Source organism: Spermophilus citellus (assembly GCF_964194105.1).
Source record: "Spermophilus citellus genome assembly, chromosome: 6".
Lineage (NCBI taxonomy): Eukaryota > Metazoa > Chordata > Mammalia > Rodentia > Sciuridae > Spermophilus > Spermophilus citellus.
In genome coordinates, this window is record NC_138187.1 from 163255792 (window position 1) to 163274679 (window position 18888).

General features: G+C 57.2%; 1 protein-coding gene across 7 annotated transcripts in view; it reads right to left on the reverse strand.

Moving 5' to 3' along the window:
* RCSD1 (RCSD domain containing 1) overlaps positions 1–18888 on the reverse strand; it is a 53047-nt gene that overhangs the window by 13734 nt on the left and 20425 nt on the right. For 3 of the 7 annotated variants that reach the window (XM_081297300.1, XM_081297295.1, XM_081297296.1), the window contains exons 2-3: positions 2254–2355; positions 1298–1387 (exon numbers count right to left, since the gene is read on the reverse strand). In XM_081297300.1, the coding sequence (XP_081153426.1) occupies positions 1298–1387; positions 2254–2355 (192 nt within the window). Of the gene's footprint in view, positions 1–1297; positions 1388–2253; positions 2356–5115; positions 5272–18888 lie in introns of those variants that run through there. The other 4 variants (XM_081297301.1, XM_081297298.1, XM_081297297.1 and 1 more) reach the window with 3 other exon arrangements.

Consider the following 18888-nt stretch of genomic DNA (forward strand, 5'->3'; position numbering starts at 1 on the left):
GGTCCTCAGAGCACACCCTGCATGGCCAAGCCAGCCTGCTGCGCGGCGGCAGGGGCCCGAGTCCTGGGGCAAGGCCGCAGGGAGAAGCTGGCCCTTTGTGGAGAGCTGCTGTATGCGTTTCGTTATGGCGTTGGCTGGAACCCCACGAAACCCCAGAACCGTAGCGCTAGCGCCTGAAAGGCCAGCAGGAGACCCTGTGTTTTGAAAACTCTACTCCTTGGGGTTCAGTGGAGGGAGGGAGGTACTCTCAGAGCAGCAGGGCCCCCTGCCCTCCTTCCACCTGACCGCTGCAGCCATATTTTATACTTTTCTGATGGGCTTCTGCTTAGCAGCCTTGGGGGGCCATAGACACTTGGAAAGCATTCACCTCGCCCCGTTCCATGGTGGAGGAGAGGACGCAGGCGCCACGAAGTTCGCCCCGATTCACGTGGTATTCAGTGTGCGTGCCAAGAGGCTGGCCCCCAAGACAGGAGGGGAGGGAAGCAGAGGTGGCCCGAGTGGGTTTGGGAGCTGAACTGTCCTGGGCTCATGGCTCTGTTCTGGGGTCGGCCTCCAGGTGGGACGACAGGACATGCAGATGCATTCCTGGCACTGAAGGTCCTTGGGCGGCGGGACAGGCCCTGGAGGAGTCTTTCACAGCTGCCGCTGGGCCAGGCCGGCTGGAGGGTGTGCAGGCGGGGGTCTGCTGCCCCGCGGACTGTCTGCCAGAGCCTTGGTGTGCGCGGCACGGCTCCTCACCTCAAGGCAGCGGGCCTCTGTGCCGTTTTCCTCAGTGATCACAACAACGCTGGCCTGCTCTGTGGAGGACCCTGAGGCCACACAGCCCCTCTGGGCACCTCTTCTCGAACCCACCCGTCAGGCCTGGGAACAGGACCTGGCTTCCCTGAAGCTTGACCTGGTGCGGTGACAGTATGTGGCCCACTCTTGGCTGGCATCCTGAGGTTTGAAGAGTGGTGCTCCTGTCCTCGGCGGACCATGCAGGGGCTCAGTGGGCACTGAGACTCCAAGGTAAAGGATCCAAGGAGCAGAAAGAAGAGAGATTCGGGGTGGCTATGTAGCCAGCGCTGAGCTCATACACGGCATGTGCAAGGCCTTGGGTTGTCCCCAGCACCATAAAACCCCAAATACTAACGATAAACAAACAACCAGGAAAAAAAATTAAAAAGAGAGATTCATCCTTGAATGTGAAACGGAGAAATTCCCTGCCCAGACTTCGGAGGCCTGCAAGTGTGATGGCTGTGCCTCTTCCTGAGGAGGGGGAGACCCCCGAGGACGGCCTCCGCCCAGCGACACTTACCTCCTCACCATTCTGGCCCAGCTCTACCCTGGGGGGGAACAGGGGGAGGGAGCAGGGTGGTTTCCTTCTTGTTGGCTTAGTGGCTGGTGTCTAGAGGGAGGGCGACAGACGGACACACGGAGAGAGAAAGAGACAGCCCATCAGGCAACAGGGAGGAAGAGGAAGGCGTGGACGCCACCGCCGGCAGGAGTGTTGAGGGCGTCTGGAGGAGGCCGGATGGAGGAGGCTGTGTGGGTGGGCTGCCCGGCGCGGAACCCCTCCTTCCCCCGACTCACTGACTGGACCAGCGCCTCAAAATGACAACCACATCCAGCCTCTTTAGCTTTTTAGGCAGTGCCAGCACCTGAGATCCACGTCATCTCCTTTGTCCCTTAGGATGTTCCTATGAGGTCTAGGAATTATGGGCCCAATTTTTCAGTTGAAAAAACCAAATATCAAAGCAGCGCACCTGAGAAGGTAAGCAGGCTGCCAGGGGCCTCCCACCCTGCTCCTCTCCGCTCACCCCTGGTCCCTGAGGCTGAGAAACGGAGCCCAGCTCTCCCCAAAGCCACCGCGTCTCCACATTTCCCCCTGAGCAGGACTCCCTCCGTCCCCGATGCCCGGCTTCCTCCAGGAAGTGCTTCCTCTCATCCTGCCCAACCCAGGGCCTGCTCCTGATTCCTGGGGGAGGGCAGCCCTCGGAGCCTGGCCTGGCAGCGGTGCAGGAGCTCAGTCTGGGCCAGTGGAACAGCCAGAGGATCCCGCTCTGTGGGCCTGTTCACAACACCTCCCGGTCCCAGCTACCCACCTCACTGTGGACTGCAGGACTGCTTAGGCTCTGCCCCCAGGGCACATTCCCGGATCCAAGGGACCCCTCTGGCTTCTTTTCCTAATTTGGCCATAGCAAGCCTCTCCCTCCTCTTCTCAGCCCGAGCAGACTCCCCTTCCCTCCCAGAACAGGAAGCCGGGAGCCTCACCTCTGTGGCTGCAGCCGCCTGCTCCCGAAACCGCCCGGCCAGCTGGGCCACCGAGGGGGGTGCTGAGCTGTCCACGTTGGCATTTGTCTCTGCCGGCCTTTCCTGGCAAGCCAAAGAGAAGCAAAAGTCCATCAGCAAGTGGGCACTTGGCTCTTCAGAGTCTCAGTGCCAGTGCCACGAGGGGCACTTGTTTTGTGGCCACCAGCAGGAATGTGGTGACAGGGTAGTAATGGTGTTCTGCCGTGGGCGCCTGTATTCAGGAATTTTTACAAAGCCTGCCGTCAACCACGATTAGGAAATATCTACTATACACTCTGCCCTGGATCTGCCTCTGGGGACCTGGGGGCAGATACATTGGTCCTGTCCTGGAGGGGGGCCCAGGGATGTGGGGGTAGCACAGGCCAGGGTCTCTCCTTCTGCAAGGACCCAGAAAAGGACTGTATGCACAGTGGTTTCCATGCGTCACCCGGGGGCTGCAGCGTGCATTTAGAGACATGGGCCTTCGTTGGTAGGAAAGGGGTGAGCAGACGCCCCTGCTGAATTTAACACAGGGGCCTTGGCTTTCCTACTTAATTGACTGCCTTGGGCAAAGAGTTGTTCTGCAGACACCTGCTGCATTAGGAAGGTGCCTCAGGAGGCGGTGGCCTGCAGGGTGAGAACCAGGCCGCTGAGACTCCACCACGGACTCGTCCATCCTGCCTGGCTGGACCTCTCCCTGCCTCCACGGGGCTGCAGGTGCCCCTCGCAGGGCTGCTCTGTGAGTCAGCTGAGAGGCACGAGGCCTGGAGCCCTCCGAGTGCTTCAGGGTTCTTGTCATCCTGCCTCCAGTTCGGGTCACTGCTCACTGTCAAGTCTCAGGCCAAGACGTGACATGACATGTCACCGAGCTGTGTCCCCGAGGCAGGGCTAGCAGCAGCCCTAGGAATGCCCCTTGCTCCCACCTCGTTGCACGTGGCCTATGACACCTGGTTTTAATGACATTTTCAGGTCCGATCCCAGGCAGCAGGCTTCACCCTCTTTGTCACAATGGGGACATTTCTTAGACTGCAAACTCCCTCTGCCACCTCCCTCCTGCACATCTAGCTGGAAGCTTGGAGGACTGGCAGCAGTTTGAGAAAGTCCATTTCTGCCTGCCCACAGGCCTCGTGGCCCTAAAGACAGGCTCCAGCATCAGGCGCCCCAGCACTCCCACCGGGCACACACCCATTTCCTTGGGCCTCCTTTTTGTGTGACAACTGTCTCAAAGCTTCCTGGCTTCTCCCATCCCACCAGCCCCCACCAACTCCCAATAGTGGAGTCAAGGGGCTGGGCTGGGGCTCAGCAGCAGAGCGTTTGCCTCCCTCGTGTGAGGCCCTGGGTTCAATCCTTAGCACCACATAAAAATAAACAAAATAAAGGTATTGTGTCCATCTACAACTAAAAACTAAAATAATAATAATAATAATAATGGAGTTAAGTAAATGAGAGGAATTTGGAGAAGATTCCTTCAGAGACGGGAGGGTCTCCAGGGTCAGAGAACTTCTGACCTTGAGGGACTGTGCTGGGCAGCGACCTGGTCCTGTTGCCAGCCCTGGTTCCAGTTCACCTGCATTCCGACCCAGCACCCACACTGGTTTCACTTAGAGGTTGAAAGATTCACTTCACTGCTACTGAGGACGCCAGACTGCCTCTAGTGCTGGACAGACGTCCAGCACCCCACCCGGGGAGGCCCCACGGGGCAGGGCTCACAGGATTCACACCTGTTGGGCCTTCTCCTCTGCCATGTCAGAGACCAAAACCTGTCCTCCTGGAACATGGGACAGCCTCTGGGGCGGGCGTGGTGAACCGAGCCACTCTTGGCCCACTGGCCTGTCCATCTGTCCAGCTTCCTGCCCACAGGACCTATCGGCCTCCATTCACTGCTATTTCTTGCGCGGGTCCTGCTGACAGCGCACTCTCCCTCGGCCTCCCGGGCGCCGGCGCTGGTGGCCCAGCACACATTCCAGTTAAAAATAGAGCAGGGCAGGAATCAAAACCTCCTCCCGAACTTCCCTGTCTGGAAACCGGGCTTGGCAGGGGCTCAGCAGCAGCACCGTAAGGCTCTGGGTGCATTTAGAGCTGAAGAGCTGGGTCGCAGGGAAGACTAGCCCCTCTATGTGTCTTCCTGGGGCCCAGGGAGTCGGTCTTAGACTCCAGGACGTCAGAGCTCTTGGGTCCGGCAAGCCCAGACACCTGCCATCATGCTGTGCATGATCGCTGCCTGCTGCCCACTGGGCACATGAGAGCCCAGAGAGAACAAGTAACTTAGCCAGAGTCACACAGGAGAAGCCGAGGGGAATAAATGTTTGTCCCAACACCTGATAAGACAGCAATGGACGCCCGTTAAGAGGTGGAGCTGGGGGAATTGCCCTGGAAGCTGAAAAGGTGCTATGTGAGCTCCAAATTGTCATCAGCCTCCGGGAGCCAGGTGCAGGGGAGGAGGCATGGTCTTGGGGATGGACGGGGCTGGCGGCTCAGTCTGCCTGAGGCTCTGCCTGCATTTCTGCCGGGCAATTCTGCAGCAGACCAGTAACCTCCCCGTCCAGCTCTGCCCCTGGCCAGCTCCCTCTCAGCCCTGAGCTGCTGGGGAAAGCCACACTCTCACCTGAACTGTGGTCTTAGTTCTGGGAAGGACTCAGCGTCCCCGTCTACTCCCAGGCTTTCCTGAGACCCCTTGGGCTCCCTGGCATTGCATGTCCTTTCCTGGCCCACAAGGAACCGGGCAAGGGCCTGAGGTGGGAGGTGCTCACCAAGGCTGGTCCCTTCCCCTCCTGCCTCCCACCTGGTCTGCCAGCGTCGGGGCCTGGGCACCGGCTCCGGAGGCCAAGGACACCCTCAGCTCACCCCTGGCAACACAGCGTCTTGGACACTTCTCCCTGTCCTGCCTTCGTCCTCCCTGGCCTCCGCAGACTGTGGCCTTCCCTCCATCCTCCGGGACCTGATGTGCCTGCTAAGCCTTCCTGTCACCATGCCCACCCGCCAGTTTAGACAGACGGCTGCGGGTGCTGTCCGGCTGTGCCAAGGCCAGAAGAAAGTCACCTCTGGTGTTTTCTTTCCATTCCTTTGGCACGTTCTTCTGAAGGAACCGAGGAGCGCTGTGGCTGGACTGCGTGGACCTCTCCCATGGTTGCCATGTGGAGGAAACACGGTTTGGAAGCTGCTGACCGTCCACACAGGGCAGCCTTTGTGGAGCCAGAGTGGGCTCTCCTTCGTCTGCCTCTGCTGCTCCTCCCCCTCCTCCTCCAGGGTCCAAGTGCCCCACAGCCTTGGGCCTCGGCTTAGGGAAACGAGAGGCTCTGCCTGGCCAAGGAGCCCTTGCTCTTGGCCAGAAGGAAGGTTCTCTTGCTCAGGAGAACAGGCCAGAGGACCAGGGCCTCGAGGGCAGATGGCGGCTCGCCCCCTCCATCCTGCAGGACGGCAGAGCCGAAGACAGCCTTGTGGGGGGCCACCCCTCCGAGACGCCAGCCATCACCTAAGAGGCACCCCGTTGTCCCTTCAGTGGTCTCTCGTTGGCATGCTGCTGATCCTTTAACTCTTCCCTTCCCTCTACTCCCCAGCCATCCAGGATTGAGCACCGCCATTGCAGGATGACGGGAAGGCCCCTGGACTGGACCTCGTAGCCCCTCGCCCTACCTGCTGACCCAGAGCACCTGCGGCTACAGTGGGCGTGTCCCCGTGAGGCTGACCACTTCTAGCAGGGAGACTGGCAGAGGGGCCGAGCACCTTGCTCTTTAGGTTAGTAAGTACTGGCACAGGGACGCCTGGGCCTGGCTCCGGGGCCCAGCTCCCTCCTCGCCAGGCGCGCGGCACCCACCCCCGGCTTTCCTCCGAGACTGATCCTAACCGCCTCTTGTACTGTTCTAGCCTCTGGGGCTGACGCTGAGCAAGACAGCAGTCCTTCCCTCCCGCAGTCGACCTCCAGTGGTCAGCCAGGCCTGTGCCAAGGCCCTGAGAACGTCGAATGGGCACCTCTGCTCGGAGCGCAGGCAGACAGCACTGAGGAGGGGGGATCCCAGCCATCCAGGGTTGATGGATGGATCCCAGTCAGGGACAAGACGGGAGGAACATTATTCTGAACAGAAACACAGATGGGGCTGGGGTTGTGGCTCAGTGGTAGAGTGCTCGCCTAGCACATGTGAGGCACTGGGTTCGAGCCTTAGCGCCACATAAAAAACATGAAATAAAGATACTGTGTCCACTGACAACTAAAAAACAAATATTAAAAAAAAAAACACAGATGGGAACCCAGGTTGAGGGACAGGGACAGAGTAGTGGAGCAGGCCAGGCTGTGCACCAGAGGGGACTGGAGAGGAAGGGCGGGCAGTCTGGGGCAGCAGCAGGGCAAGCGTGGTGCCTCCTGCTGAGTGGTGGGGTGCCACTCGGGGTCCCAAGGAGGGACTGACCTGCCACTGACAGGCCTCTGTGGAGCATGGACGGGTAGAAGCAGAGCCAGGAGGCAGGCCCTGGCAAGGTCCAGCTGAGAGGAGGCAGGTCCTGGAAAGGTTCAGTGGAGAGGTGACAGTGAGTGGACCAGGCCTGTCACAGGGTGGGGTGGGAGGAGGGCTCAGGGGTGGGAGTAAGGGACAGAGGGGATGGGTCCTGATGTCTGGCTGGGTCCCTGGGGACTTCTGGGCTGGAGAGCCTGGTGGTCAGGGAGCGCCACAGAGGCAGTGATGACGAGTCCTCAGAGGCAGTCCTCACAGCCAGCGCTCGGTCTCCTCGGTACCTGCTCACACCTCAAGTGCCCACTCAGGACACGGGAAGTCCCGGGGACAGCCGTCCCTGAGGCTGCACCGCAGAAGGCCGGGGTGGGGGAGGGTTGGCTCCGAGGGGCATTTCAGTCTGTTCCTCAGCCACCCCGCCCACCTCCTCTGCAGCCTTCACACCCGCCAGTCTTCAGGCTCTCCCACCTTGTAGCATGGCCCAGGTTCAACCATGGGCTCCTCTGACTCCAAGGATCCCCAGCAGGTGCTTTTGGGTCTGCCTGGCCCTCTGCTGCGTCCACCGCCTGCTCTGAGCTCACCTCCTGTGACTTGCCACCTCTCTCCTCTCTCCTTCCAGCCCTGCTCTCGCCTGGGCTCCTTTTCTCCGCATCCTGCAGAAGCCCGAGCTGGAAACGCAGGTGGATCTTGACTCTGCCTATTCCTACCCATTCAGTCACCCATTCTGGTCAGTCTTTCCTCCTAAATGGCCCTCGCGGCCTGGGCTCGTCAGCCTCCATTACCGGGTGAACACTTGAGATAATCAACTGACAGTGAGAAGGGTGTATCTGAGCTCGCGGTTTGGGGGTTACGGTTCACAATTGGTGCCATTGCTTCTGGGTCTGTGGAGGAAGTCCAGGGCCAGCTGGCTCACCTTGTGGCCCAGGACAAAAGAGGAGGACCACACTGGGCCCCACAGTCCCTTCAAGGGCACTTTCAAGGGCACACCTCCCTGTGACCTAAGTACCTCCCCTAGGCCCCCCTCTTAAAGTCTGCCGTCTCCCAAGGGTGCCAGGCTGGGGACCGAAGCAGGGGACCACACAGGCCTGAAGGGATTCTGCAGACCCAACCTATAGCAAGTCCCGTTAATGTCTCCATGGCACTGACCCTTTGAGTCCTATTAATGATCTCTAGCTCCTCTGACCCCATGCCAGGCTAGGCTACCATCCTCTTCAGTTTCTCAGACCCCTGAGGTCAACAGAGTGTCAGCACCAGTCTCCACCCAAAGCCATCCTTCAGATATTGACTCATTCACAGACAGAGCCGTGTGCTCAGGGTCACCGCTGGGCCCAGCCTTCAGCCTCTGCTGACTCCTTGTTCTCCATTCCCCTCTAGGCCCATCAGACCGGGGCACCTGCAGGTGGGAGGCACCTGCCCTGCTCTCAAGCCCCTAGATGGCCCCGGCCTGGCTGGTGGGGGGACTCTAACACCCTCTGAATGGCTGACTCAGTCAACTGCAGGTCTGCAGCTCTTCCCGCCCCTCCGAAGGTGGGCCACAGGCTGGCTCTGGATTCTTGCTCCTCCCCTTAGAAAGGCCCACAGCGAAAGGGTCTGTGGGTGGCAGGCAGCGCTCGTGCTGAGCCCCCACAGCAACAGGGAGCTGCACATCTAGAGCGGGGTCTCCTGGACCTCAAGCCCTTGCCAGAGGCTCCCTCCTTGCCCTCACCCCAGAAGCGACCGGCCGCTCTTCACTTCCTGGCCTCTGCCCACTCCTTCCCAATGCAGCTTCCAGCTCCCTGGACCAGGCCAGCGGAAGCTCAGCTCAGAGGGCCTGCCCTCTGGAGCCAGTGTGCTTGCCACATTTTAGCTTCTGCTTGATCTTCCTCTTCTGTAACAAGGACTGTGGCCTCCAAATGGGCCTCCCTGCCTCATGCCTGCCAGCCCTGTCCCCAGCCTGCCCAGTCCCCACACTGCAGCCAGAGAGTGCTGCAGATAACCCCGACGGCTGCGCTCTTTTGCTGAAAACCCTCCAATGACTTTGGAGGCCTCCGCACTCAGACTGTTGTCCTCCCCAGCCTCATCTTGCCTCTCAGGCCTGGGAGCCTTGCTCCAGGCTTTGGAGCTTCTTCCCCCACGTGGCACGCTGGCCTGGGGCCGGCTCTGGACAGCTTCCCAGCCAGCGTGGCCAGTCTCTCTGACCTCCCTTCCTCTGACCCTGACTCTCCTGCCATCTCCTGCACTCTGAGGCCCCTTCCTCCTGGAAGCCGCGTGGCGCCTCTGGCCAGATCGGGAGCTCCCACGGTGCCTTTCACCCGTGGCTCCAGATCACAGCAGCCTCCATTGGGTCTGCTCCTCCTCCCCTCCCCCTCGTGACCTCCCTGGTGGTGGGCAGTGGTGCCCAGCACCATCTCTCCAGCCTCTATCAGGAGGGTGGGTGCCAGAGAGGAGCAGGGACGGCCTCTTCTTCCCCGCTGCACTGTTCCCGGAGCTCAGAGTGGCCTGAGGTATCAGTGCCCGTGGCTGCTGTAACAAGTGACCGCCCCTTAGGGCTTGCACGCTGCAACTTAGCATCGGACGGTTCAGGAGGTCACAGATTCAGGACATATCTCTGCACCAAGTCGTCCCAGGGCATGCTCCTCGGAGGCTCTGGGAGGAGCCCTGTGGCCTTGGACTTCGAGGAGCACCTGCATTGGTGGCTTTCTGGCCTCTTCCTCCAGGCTCCAAGCCAGCAGCAGTGGCCAGTCTCTCTGACCTCCCTCCCTCCCTCTGACCCTGACTCTCCTGCCATCTCCTGCACTCTGAGGCCCCTGTGATCACGAGGGCCACCCACACAATCCAGGGTGGTCCCCTGCTTCAAGGCCTGTGCTGGAAGCCTGGATCCATGGCAGCCTCATCGCCCTGAGCCACGGGGCTGGATCTGCTGGCAGAGGAGGTGGGCGGGGTGGCTGAGGAGAGGCCGCAGGCTCCAGGCCTCCTGGGCCACATCTCTGAAATTCCTCCTCTCGCCAGAGAGCACAGAGGCAGAAGCAGGACAGCTTCAGCCTGGTGGCCAGTGGCTCTTGGACTGTGGGGTTCTTGTGGCTGAGGGCAAAGGGGAAGAGTGGGGAGGGGTGCCCCAGGACAGAGGTACATGTGATCGGGACGGGTCCCCTCAACTGCACCTGCAGTGAACGTGCAATTCCTCTGTCTCCACAGTGTGTCCAGAAACCCCTACCTGTGCACTCTCACGCTGGTCAGTTCAGTAGCACACCTGGTGAGCCAGGGCCACCTGCTCAAACACCCTGGGCTGGGGGTCACTCCTGCTGCCTGAGCAGGAGCCCCCGGGGACAGTGAGTCCTTCAGGCCACGGGAGGCCTGCCTTCTGGGATTACAACAAGCCTCCAGGCCGGGCCTGCCTCCCAGTCCGCCGTGGCCTCTCCTGGTTCAGCCCTCCCTCCCGGCTGCCTGCAGAGCAGCTCTGGAGCTGGACTGTCAGTGGGGAGGCCCTCAGGACAGGGGGCCCTCGGGTGCCTGCCCTGGAGAGGCTCGCATGATGCCCTGCAGGGGGACGAGAGCAGCCCAGGGTGGAATCTTGGCCATGTTACAGGTGGAAGAGGCTGAACACTAGCAGGGTGTGAAGGCCACAGAGCAGGTGGACAGGGGCAGGAGGGGAGACGTTAGTGTCATCATGTGACCTGAGGGTGGAGGTCACATGATCCCAGGAGCTAACGTCCTGAGCACCCGCCATGTGCCTGCCCCGGGTGGGTGGTCTCACCTGATTCACACAACTGCACCCAAGGGAGAGTCACCGAGGCACCCCACTCAACTGAGGAAGCTGAGGCAAGAGAAGGTGGGTGTTTCTCCAAAGCCTACAGAATGAGTGGTGGCAGGAGAGTTCGCTCAGGCCTCGGGGTCTGTGCCATGAATGAGGACTTTCAGGAGCAGCGTCAGGAGGAGCCGGGCAAGGGCCACGGGGCATCTGGCTCTGCGGCTGCATATGTGCTGACCTGGAGGGGACAGGTCAGGCAGGGAAAGATGCCCAGGGCACAGCTGAGGCCTGCTTCATGTCGCTGAGGCAATGTGAGCAGGAAGTGAGTAAAAAAAAGAAGGTTTTCCACTTGATCAGTATGTACTGCACATGGCCTAGAATATGGCCATGTGATCAAACTGACCATCCCTTGAAAATTCCAGAAGCCCTAACCTCCTAGGTCAAGGCTTTTCCACATTATTTTTTCCAGGGATGGGGATTGAACTCAGGGCCTGGTACATTCCGGGCAAGCAGTCTACCACTGAGCTACATCCCCAGCTCTTGCTAAGTTGCCCAGGCTGGCCTTGAACTTGCGATCCTCCTGCCTTGGCTTCCCCAGTAGCTAGGGTTATAGGCGTGCACGCCCACACCGGGCTTTTCCAATGTTTTGAAATCATAGAGTCATTAGATTATTGGCAGATGTGAAGAAACTTCTTCATAGGCACCATTTACTTTCGCGATTGTACTTGGAATTAATTGCACATGGAAGCTTCTAATTTGGAAGCAGAAGAAAATAACTGGGTTTAAATAACATCAGAAGAATGAAATCCCGAGTTTTTATAAGTTATCAAGTTCACAAACCTGTTTAGCTGCCTTCACAGACACTGTACAGCACCACAGAAGGAGCCCCTGGGAGCCTGGCTGCCCAAAGAACACGGCCTGGGGAATGCCCACCTGAGCAGAGCTGCCGATCCTTCCAGCAAACCCTGAGGGGCCCGTGCCCCTGGGCACCGCCCCACTCAGCAGAACAGCTGCCCCTCTTGGTGTCTCAGCACTCCTCTGACTCAGCCACTCCTTCCTGGACCCCGTGCCTGCACCAGGCCCTTTCCTACCAATCACAGTCCCTCCGGGAAGGTCTGCTTCCAACCACTGCCACTTTAACTCCAGTTTATTATTTATTAGAACAACAAATGCCATGGAGGAAAAGGACTAGATCACAGGAGAAGGGAGCCTGATCCCAAGATGTGACATTTACACTGAGACAAGTAGGCGTGACCCCGGCCAAGTGAGCGTGTGTGTGTGTGCGCACGCGTGTGTGTGTGTGTGTGTGTGTGTGTTAGGGGATTAAGGTGGCTGAGAGTACCCCAAGTGGAGTTTGCACAAAAGCCTTGGCCAGCTGAGACCGGGGGTGTTGGGGAACTGAAGACGGAGGCCCTGTGCTGCTGGAACTCAGAGAGCACTTACCATGTCCCCAGTCTGCAAGGTTTCTTCCTACAGAAGCCCTGAGCACTGACTATGTTAGCCACATCCCCATCCCCAGTCCGCTGCCTGGCCCACGGCAAGGCATTGCTCCGGAAGTGATAAATGTGTAGCCAGTTTGAAAAATATTCTGGCAGCTTCTCATGAAGCTAAACATACATCCTCCAAAGGACTTCACAATTGCACTCGTAGGTGTTTACCCAAAGAAGGGAAAGTGCATGTGCACAGGAAGACCCGTGTGCAAATCTTCAGGAAAGCATCATGACTCCTAGCCCAGGTCTAGGAACACCTCTCCGAGTGGACGGGCCGACTGTGTTATGTCACCATGCAGAGTGAAAGGGCAGAGGCTGGCCCACCCACACAGGCGAACCCCGAAAGTTTTATGGCAAGTGGAAGGAGTCACCACCAAGACTACCTGCATGATTTCATTTACTTCCTACCCTTAAAAAGTGATCAGAGCGGGTCACTGATTGCCAGGGCCTGGGTTGGGTCCAGGTGGGGAATCAACCGCAGGGGCAGGAGGAACTCGGCATGAGGGAAAGGCTCAGCACCTGGAATGTGGCCTGGTGCAGGAGTGGTGGGCGTGACTGCACCCGAGTCAGCACTCCCTGAGCTGGGCACAAAAGCAGGTTAATCGTATTGAGCGTCAACCTTATCCTGTAAAGGTGGCTGAACAATTTGTTGAAGCACTGATACAGTTCAAATACAAAGGCTGACATGTACTTCGTCTTGTTATGTGCTAGCCCCAGGAGCCCAGGGCCCGGGCAGGAGGGCACCCTTAGGCAGCTGCCACGAGCAGGCCTCCTCTGCCGTTCCTGTCCAGTCCCTGGCTCCTGCAGCAACACAGAGAGAGAGGACAGAATGGGGGCTTGACAAGCCCAGTTGTGCATCCCACTCTCCAGTCTCTGGGCTGTGGGATCTTGGGCAACTGACCTAACTGCTTAGAGTCTCTGAGATGCGGGTAACACCACCCTCTTGGGTCGCAGATGCCAAGAGATGGTGTTTGACTGCTTACTCAAATCCTGTGTGATCTCAGGCAACACACCCCAGCTCACAGAGCCTCTGAGCCGCCGGCCTTGTGAAGCAGGTCTGGAGTAGCACTTCTCCAGCAGGACTGTTAGGGAGCCTAGAGCAACCTGGGGCCGGTCCAGCACAGGGCCCTGCGCCCAGCTACCTTCCCTGACTTCAGCCATGTGTGGAGGTCTAAGATGCCCACTGGCACTCAGTAGGGTTACTCTTCATGGGGATGCTAGGCGGGTGCAAGTTTGGCCCTAAAGAATTGCGGGGTGGGGGTGGCAGCTGGAGACGTGGCTCAGCAGACGGGCTTGCCTAGCATGTGTGAGGCCCTGGTTTAATCCTTAGCACCACATAAAAATAGATAAGTAAATAAAATAAAGGTATTGTATCCATCTACATTTTTTTAAAAAATTGAACAAAACAAAACAATTGCAGGAGATGGGAGAGGTCTGCCACGGCCAAGTTATTTTCACAAGGGACTTGCCCTGGAGGAATGCGCAGAGCAGCGGGTTGGCAGGCGCTTGGCATCGAGGAACTCACAACCTGGAGGCTGCGGCAAGCACAGGACGGCGCGTCTGGGCCAGAGCCTAAGAATGGAGTCTCTCCAGAACCACGGGCAGCCTGTGGGGCCTTCCACCACAAATAGCGAGCTGGGCTCAGTAACTGTTTTGGAAAGGAGCTTCCAGAAGGCAGGAGGGAGGCTCAAATTGTCTAGGGGCCTCCAGGGGCACCTGGAAAAGGTGGGTGGGACCAGCAGAGGGACATCAGAACCCTTGTAGGATGCAAGGCCAGGAAGAGCTATGGTAACGGGAAGTGAATGGGGGAGCACAGGGGGACCCGGAGAGTGCTAGGTGGGACTCTCCACCACCTCCCAGCCCTATGGACCTTGCTGCTGCCCAGGAGGGCAGAGTAACCTTCACTCCCTTTTTATCATAAGTCATGCGAAGAGGGATGAAGATTTGCTTACTTTCCTGTTACGTTTTTGCAGTGCGCTACACCAGGGCACAGCTCTGCCGAGAGCTCTGGTTCTGCAGCAGGCGGGATCCACGCAGGGGGCGGAGCGGTAATGAGTGTATGAGTCCTCCAGGGAGGGCTTTCCACCGACCCCCGGGTGGGCGATTCTGGTCCCGGTTACCAGGCTCCGAGCAGAGGTTAGTGTACAAGGTGCCACAGACCAATCCGCACATTGTATTCCTCGGAGGAAACCCAAGAAGGTCCTCCTAGGAGTGAGCACTGATTAACCAAGCAGCAGGGCTCACAGATCCAAGACACAAAGAACCTGTCCTACACTCCCTCTGCTCCTTGGGCAGGTATTTGAGCAGATGCCCCACATTTTTTTTAATCCATAGTGGAGCCGGGCACAGCCCAGGCAGTACTTTTCCCATTGCCTCAGCCTACCCTCCTGAGTGGACTCCAGAGAGCCTGGGACGGTGGCTGCTGTGGCTTACCTAGGACAGGAGGCTCCTCTCTTTGTGGCTTCTAGTTGGCCTCATACAGAAAGGATCTGAAGTTGCAAAAGGACCTTCTGGATCCCCACAGAAAGCAGAAGGCAGAAGTGGTGCTCACGTCCACCCAAGGTTAGCACACTGCTGGCCATGAGGCCAGATTGGCCCGCACTGCCTGTCTGCAGCCACCCTGACTCTGGGGCACAGGCTGGTGTGTGTGTGTGTGTGTGTGTGTGCGCGCGTGCGTGCTAGCGTGTGCCAAAGCATGTCCTGGATCTGCCTCCCTAGCAGGGACTTGGTAAGGTAATAGTCTCCTTTGGACTTATTTTCCTCCTTTGTAACATGAGGATGTGTCCACCACAGAAGATCATTATGACTATGAGTGAGATAATGTGCACAGAAATGCCTTAAAACAATATTACACGCCCCCCCCCCCATTTGTTGTTCTCTTTCACACTGATTTTACTTAGTATGGCTGGGCACTGGCTAGGCTGGGGTTAGAACCTGCTAATAACCCTGACTTAAGCAGGCCTTCTACCGGTTCATAGTTGTGCAAGTGACATTTAAGATTTGAGATCTCTAGGAATCTTGAGTGAGCCTCTCGGTTGGGGTTACAGAGAAATTAAGCCATGGCCCCTGCTCCGTGGAAGCTGACAGAAGCAAAGGGGGACCCAATACAAGCACATGAGGACGAATCTGTGAGGGGTCCTGGCCAAGCAGCTGCAGGAACACCAATGTGCTGTCAGAGCCCAGGGGGGAGGACTGGGGAGAGGGGGAGAGACAGGATGTGCTCTGGGGCAGAGTCTGATTTGTGGCTCCCTCTACTCCTTATGTGACCGTGGGCAGGCAACCTCACCTGTGCAGTGGGGACATACCGCTTAGCCCCACAGACCATATGAGAATCCAACGGGAGGGCACAGGTGGCTGTTCAGTGTAACACACACTCAGCAAACCCTGCTGCTCAACACAAAGCCCGGGAACTTGGAATCCACCCTTCAGGGCTCGTGTGGCGGGGATCTTGAGGGAAGACACTGGTCCTGAGTTCTCACCACGCCAAACCAAGATTGCAAAGGGGAGTCCCAGCCAGCCCCACGGCGATGCAGCCTCCTGTGGAGAGAGGGCTGGGGGTTCAGGGAAGAGTGCGCCACCCGGTGAGGCCACTAGGAAGGATCTGCCACTCTGGGAGGTCCCAGAGCAGGGCCATGAGAGGGCAACACATGGAAGAGAGCAGGGAAAATGGAAGGAAAACTTCCATTTAAGGAGCAAATGGGGGTGGGTGGCAGGGAACGGGAGAGACACCGGAGACTGGGAGCGGGGGACAGGCATTCCGGACTGTGTCAGGGCAGGAGCTGCCCAGAGGATGGTCCGGGGTCAGGGGACCTGAGGGACTGCTGACCTCCCACACCGGGCTCCAGAGTTTGTGACATTTTGAAGACAGACTGAGGTTCTTAGGGAACACAGCATGTGACAACAGAGTGTAGAAGGAGAGTGTTAAGTAAAACACTTCCCAGTCCAAGGGAGACCAGTGGAAGGCAGGGACCAGAGGGAGGGAGCAAGGATGGGAAGCAGAGGTACGGAAACAAATGGACCAGATCAGGTTGTCCTGTTGTGTGCACGGCCAGCGGCCAGCACGCAGCAGCAGATCCACCATCGCATGCAATTAGAATGCACCAATAAGCATTTTTTAAAAAATAAAAAATGCAATGTTTCCCTTTTTAACCAAGACAGAATTCTAGAAGTTATTTAGCGTCCCCCCCCCCAATGTCTATCTATTAAAAAATGTAAAACTTTTTTTGGTGGAAATGAAGCACTTTTTTTCACAGTGAAAATGAAATGAAGAGGAAATAGCAGCTCTGGAAGTGCTTGTAGCAGATGGAGCAGAGGTCGCAGCTGTCAAGTGCAGCATGACACGGACAGTACACCACAGAGGACATGCACCATCCAGAAAAGAGCCAACATGAAAAGTTGTCAGGGAAACGCAAGTTCACATAATTTCTCTTTGTACTTATCAGAAGGGAGGAGGGGGGCAGGGGAATGAGGGAGGGGGCCAAGGGAAGCAGGGAGGGAGAGGGGAGGGGGTCAGAGGAAGGAGGGTGTCGGGGCAGAGTCCTGGGAGCCAGGAAGCACCTCAGATCCTGCTGGAGGAGAGGTGAGTGGTGCAGCCTTCTGGGAAAGTGACCGGGCAGCATCTGTGAAATGAGATTACACAAACCCTTGGGCCCAGCTCCCGCCCTGCCCCTCAGGCTTCTAAGTTCAAGAGCAGGAGGCCGTGGGCAGCTGTTTACAGCAGCAGGGCCCAGGAGAGAGTGAAGAGCCGGTAAAGGGAAACGGCTTGCCCTATATCCACCCAGTGGGCCATTTTAACTCTGAAGAAGACTGAATGACACGCTCCGATTTCACCAAGTTGTGGTGAGAATAGTAGGCTGCGGAGAGGGGCATGGAGATCTACAAAGAAGCAGCCCCTGAGAACCCGGGTGTGCACCTGGGTGCCTAAGTGTGTAGCATAGGTGGTGGCAGGGCCGGGACGGAGCTCTCTGGGACGCAGCTGGAGGGGAGAGTGACCGATCACGCTGCGTGCCTGTGAACATGGGAGGGAATCCCACTCTTATGTATAACTGTAATGCACGCGTAGAAAATAAAAGTCAGACTACAACTGAGTTACACCTCGGGTACTTGAAAGTTTTTGTGTGTGTGTGAGTAAGCTGGAGCTGATCGGCCTATTTTTGTTTCATTTTTGACCAGTTTCTGAGTTCTTGGATCTACACGTTCACGAAACACGCTACAGAAAGCCTTTAAGATTTTGCTCCACTTACATTAGAAAGCAATCCATGCCAGTCCAGAGGGATTCCTCCCACCACCGCATGGTGACCTGCTGTGGGGGTGGACCACAGTGCACACCTCTCCTCTCTGACATGCGGACACTGAGCCCATTTTGCAGTACGTCACAGTTACACATGCACTGCCATGACTAATCATGTGCACCGGTATGTCCAGACTGATGGACATGCACCTGTATGTTCAGACTGACAGAAGTGCAGCTCTCAGGCAAGTTCTCTCAGGTGGGCTTGTGAGGTCCACCAGCACAGGTGTGTGCCCACTTGGTGGGTGTGACTGATGCCCTGCCATGGAGGTGGTGCCATTCTGCACGTCCCCAGCCACGTGTGAGCCAGCCGGTGGCCCCACCACCTGGCGGAGAGTGTGTTGAACGGTATCTAACGTCTTTCCAGCCTGGAAAGTCTGAAGAAATGGCGCCTCAGGGCGGGTCTAGTTTTGTCTTGTTGTAAGTGAAACCTTTCCAAATGATTGAAGATGATTTTACATCTTTTTGTGAGTCAGCTACTTATCTTTTGCTCTCTTTTCTCTCTCAGGTTTATGGGCTTTTTACTCTTTCCAATTTTAAGAGTTCGTTATATGTTCTATATAGAGACCTTGGCTCTTTACAAATATCTTCTCCTGGGTTCTCAGTTGTAGTGTGACTTTATTTTTTGCGGGTGCATCAATTACATAGAATAAGGGGGTACCTTCACGTACTCCCACAGGCACAGCACGTGATCCGGTCACTCTCACACTCCAGGACCTCCCTTCCCTCCCTCCTCTCTCCCCTGTCTCCTTCTTCTACTCTACAAGGAAGAGCTGATTTATAAGGCAAGTTGCTAAGATATATGACCATATGAAAAATATCAAGTAAAGAAAAGCTGAAATGAGAGTTTCAAGCTTTGCTCTCCAACTGCTTTGGGAAAGCCTGGCTGGAGCAGGGGCAAACTCTTGGAAAACCCCAAGCAGTGAGTTGTCAACCTTCTCAAAATGTCAAGACCTCAAGACCAAGTCCCAGGGGCCTGGGGAGAAGGCAGGCATGCCCATAAGGGAGGTGGAGAGTCACTAATAATTCTACAAAGATTTTTTAAAATATTTTTTAGTTGTAGATGGACACAGTAGCTTTATTTTATTTATTTATTTTTTGATGGGGTGCCCAGGATCGAACCCATTACCTCACGCATGGAGGCAAGTGCTCTACCTCTGAGCCACAGCCCAGGCCCTACAAAAGCTAAATTTAAATCTATGCAGCCTGAAGCTCTGTTAGGAAGTTTGAGGCTCATGAAAGTCCAGGGCAGCTGGCCCCACTTGCAGTGGCCAATTCCAAATCACAGTCCCTTCTCCAAGCCCTACTGCTCTCTGCCCCAGAAAATGACCAACCTGAAGCCCAAAGAGCCTCTTGCACCTCACCATAAACTGAGGAGTCGGGCACACAGGCGATTTCCACCAGGCCCCGTACCCCTGGTTTTCTTGGACAGGTCTGTGTGGACTCATAACTGGACAGTTCCCAGCCTGTGTCCCCAGGAGTCACGGTTCCACTCCACGTGTCAGTGGTGTAAGTTCTGAACAGAAGCTGCCATTCTGGGAACGCAGCTCGACACCTGGGAGCCGCGAGCCCTCGGAGTGGACGGGGCAGGGTCTGCTCGGATGGGGTACCTGTGCAGCTGTCTTCTCCCCCTCTTGGCCGTCATGGGGGACGCATTGCCAACTCCAG